The sequence below is a fragment of the Egretta garzetta genome, unplaced genomic scaffold (genome assembly GCF_000687185.1).
Source record: "Egretta garzetta isolate BGI_Z169 unplaced genomic scaffold, ASM68718v1 scaffold1644, whole genome shotgun sequence".
Taxonomy (NCBI): domain Eukaryota; kingdom Metazoa; phylum Chordata; class Aves; order Pelecaniformes; family Ardeidae; genus Egretta; species Egretta garzetta.
Window position 1 is genome coordinate 14,754 of NW_009259568.1, and position 3,079 is coordinate 17,832.

The 3,079-nt window shown below is 42.3% G+C and overlaps 1 protein-coding gene across 1 annotated transcript in view; it reads right to left on the minus strand.

The window, feature by feature from the left end:
• The window catches only part of LOC104125256 (ankyrin-2), a 69,135-nt gene that overhangs the window by 2,881 nt on the left and 63,175 nt on the right, over window positions 1–3,079 (minus strand). The window contains exon 27 of the mRNA XM_035893240.1: window positions 1,638–1,820. Coding sequence (XP_035749133.1) covers window positions 1,638–1,820 — 183 coding nt within the window. The remainder of the gene's footprint in view (window positions 1–1,637; window positions 1,821–3,079) is intronic.

Below are 3,079 nucleotides of genomic sequence, written 5' to 3' on the forward strand. Positions count from 1 at the left end.
AATAGGCAAATAAGAGAAGCATCTACCTGCTATTTGCATCGTTTCAAATATTCCTCAAATAGGATAGAACAGAATCGTTTGGGTTGGAAAAGACCTTTAAAAGATCCCCAAGCCCAACCGTTCCCCTACCCCTGCCATCCCACCACTAAACCCTGTCCCTAAGCACCTCGTCTGCCCGGCTTTTAAATGTACAGCTCAGTTCTAATTTCTCGCATAGGATAATTTCACTTCGCTAACAATTGTACTGAATCACGTCTTGGTAGTTTCTTTTCGACTTTGAGGTAACCCAACTCAAGGCCTTGCAGCGCCACATTTGCAGAACTCATCCTTCGTGTCTGTTTACGAGAGCCGCTACAGCGACTTTTTTCCTGTCACAGAAAATACTCTTCCCTGTGCCACCCCGAGCTGCCTGCTCGCGGCGCTAGCAGTTCAGAGACGGGTGTGCCTACAAATGACGGGCGACACTTCTGAGCCTCGACCAGACTGAAATGGGAGAAGCAGGGAATGGAGCCCAGAGAGCTTTTCCACAGAGTATCTGCTATTACTAATACTTTGTAGAAAACAGAAAAATAGGGGGGGAAAAAAAAAAAAAAAAAAAAAGAAAAGGCAGCATTTTTATTTTCCTTTTGGCTGGATGTGGGTCTGTCTGTGGTACCTTCTGCAGGCTTCTCGATTTACTAAACTAGAAGCTGCAAGCTTGGAAAGAAGGTGCTATTTCCCAAGCCATTTCTCTGAACCTCTACGTGACAGTTTTTGCTGCCTGCTTTGTTATCGTCGGGAGAGAGAGATCTGCCTGCTGGGCCTGTATTTGTAATGGCAAATTTGGCATCTCAACCCAATAGCTTAGAGCTCCTTGTCTTCCTGCGAGCTGTAACACCATTGTACGGCAGAAAATATCCAGACCATGACATTGCTATGTCTATGTTTTTATATGGTATTTTGTCAAATTAACAAACCCAGTACTTACGACGTATCTAATGACACAAACCTTTCATCCACGTGAAGCTTTAAGATGTGTTTTACAAGTGCTATTCAAGGGGACGATAAAATGGATTAAGAGTGAAGTGCTATCAGCTGCTCACAGAAAGAGCTGTATTAATTCAATATCACTTTTCTGTTACCGAAATGTCTCAACTCATCAGAAAAAGCGTAAAAGGAGGAAAGGTGCTAATTAGCTTGGTAGCTATTTCTTCCTTGCAAGGACAAATCCATCAGCTTACCCAGAGAGCAGACTGAACTGTATCAGTTTCTAAAATTAGCTCCATGCACGGTAACATATGAACGAGCTTTTTCTTTAACAGTAACCACAGCCATGACTTCTAACGACTTTACTTAGAATCATAGAATCGTTTAGGTTGGAAAAGACCTTTAAGATCACCAAGCCCAACCACTAACCTAACCCTGCCATCCCACCACTAAACCATGTCGCTTAAAGCCTCCATGGTTTTTTTTTGAATCTGAAAATGTTTCATAGCTAATTCTCTAATCTTAGTCCCCCACCCCTTCATGACATGGCTGAGTACTTCAACAGAGGTTGAGTATGACGCTCCACCAACAAAAAATTCAATAGAGTAGAATTTGTCCCCAGGCATGTTGTGACGCTCGTCTTAATATTTATATTTAAAAGGCATTTTTACCTCTTCAAAGTCCTCTTTGGCTGACGGAAGATCAGTAGCTAAGCTAGCATCCCCCAGGTGTTTCTCCGTTCTCTCTCCTTGCACTACAGTGGTCTTTATGACTTTGCTGACCTTCCGGCCTTCTACTGGTTCAGACTGGAATTTGGAGGCACTCGGCAAAACAGCAGGTTCAGACAGGGTCACCTGTAAGGTCAGAAAGCAGAAGTACAGTGGGTATGAATGACATTATGGATATTAAGAAAGCTTTTAGTTACTCTATCGTTCTTTTTCAGTCCCTGCCATAGAGAACAAGAATAGAAGAAGCGTCTCGCTTCCTATGCGTACGCATCAAAATAGCAAATATATGTTTTATTACCTGCTTTACAGCTCTGGAACGAGACGTTGTAAGCTAACGTGCCAGTTCAGACAGCAGGAACAGCCCTGGGTAATTTATTCTGCTGAGAAGCTTTCTGCTGGCAGGGTGAAAACTGCTCCTGGAACCTGCACTAGGCTGAAGGTAGCAGGGCTATTGCCACCCTCCGCCACACCACCGGCTGCCGTACTGGCCTACCTGCCAAAGCCACTGGAGTTATGCTGAGTAACAAGCGGACCGCTCGCGGTCAATCCCTGCTGTGTTCGCACAGGTAGTACGAATTAGTGCTATCCGTCCAAATCTTAATTTTATTCTTCTTAATATTCTTCTGAGGGATGAGACACACTTTTAAAGCCAAGGAACTCTTACAGGAGCCACAGACCAGAATATTAGAATACCATGGGAAAGTGGCAACCTCCATTTTATTTGGCGAAATATCAATTTAGTGTATATGGGTTCCAAATGATAAAGAGCAGCTCTGGTATGGTCAGCTAATTAAAAAAAAACAAACAACCAAACTTTGTTTTCTTGTTACCTTACTCCTAGAGAGTTGATTCTGATGATTAATTCTGGCAAGAGAGAACGGCAATAACGTTCTTAGCATTTCTAATGACCGCTCATTAAATGTTGCTTTCAACTGCAGTACTGCTGACAGCAAGCCCTATCACTGGCTTCTGGCCCGCTGTCACAACCTTAATTTTGCCGATACAAATGTCTGTAGGGTGAACTAAGGCAGGAAGAGATAAACTGAATAGCACTTGCCGTTTCAGATTGTTTTTTCTTTTTAATTACCTGGCTCTACAAACAGTTTGCATGCAAGTAATACTTTTTTTTTAGCCTCTTCAAAGCAAAGAACACGCCAGTAAGTTAAACCCAATATAACTACAGTTTTTGAAGGGCTTAGTTCTAGAAACCCAGAGAACATCAGATCATTTCATTACAACAGTCACTAATTTCCTTATTAGAGTAAGAGGTATAATAACAAATACAGATTTGCCACTTATCTGGATGTCATCTTAGTACAAAAGCCGCTTTCTTTATGAATTTGGTACTTGTAAATCACAGAATCTGTATCCTGACTTGTTTTCAG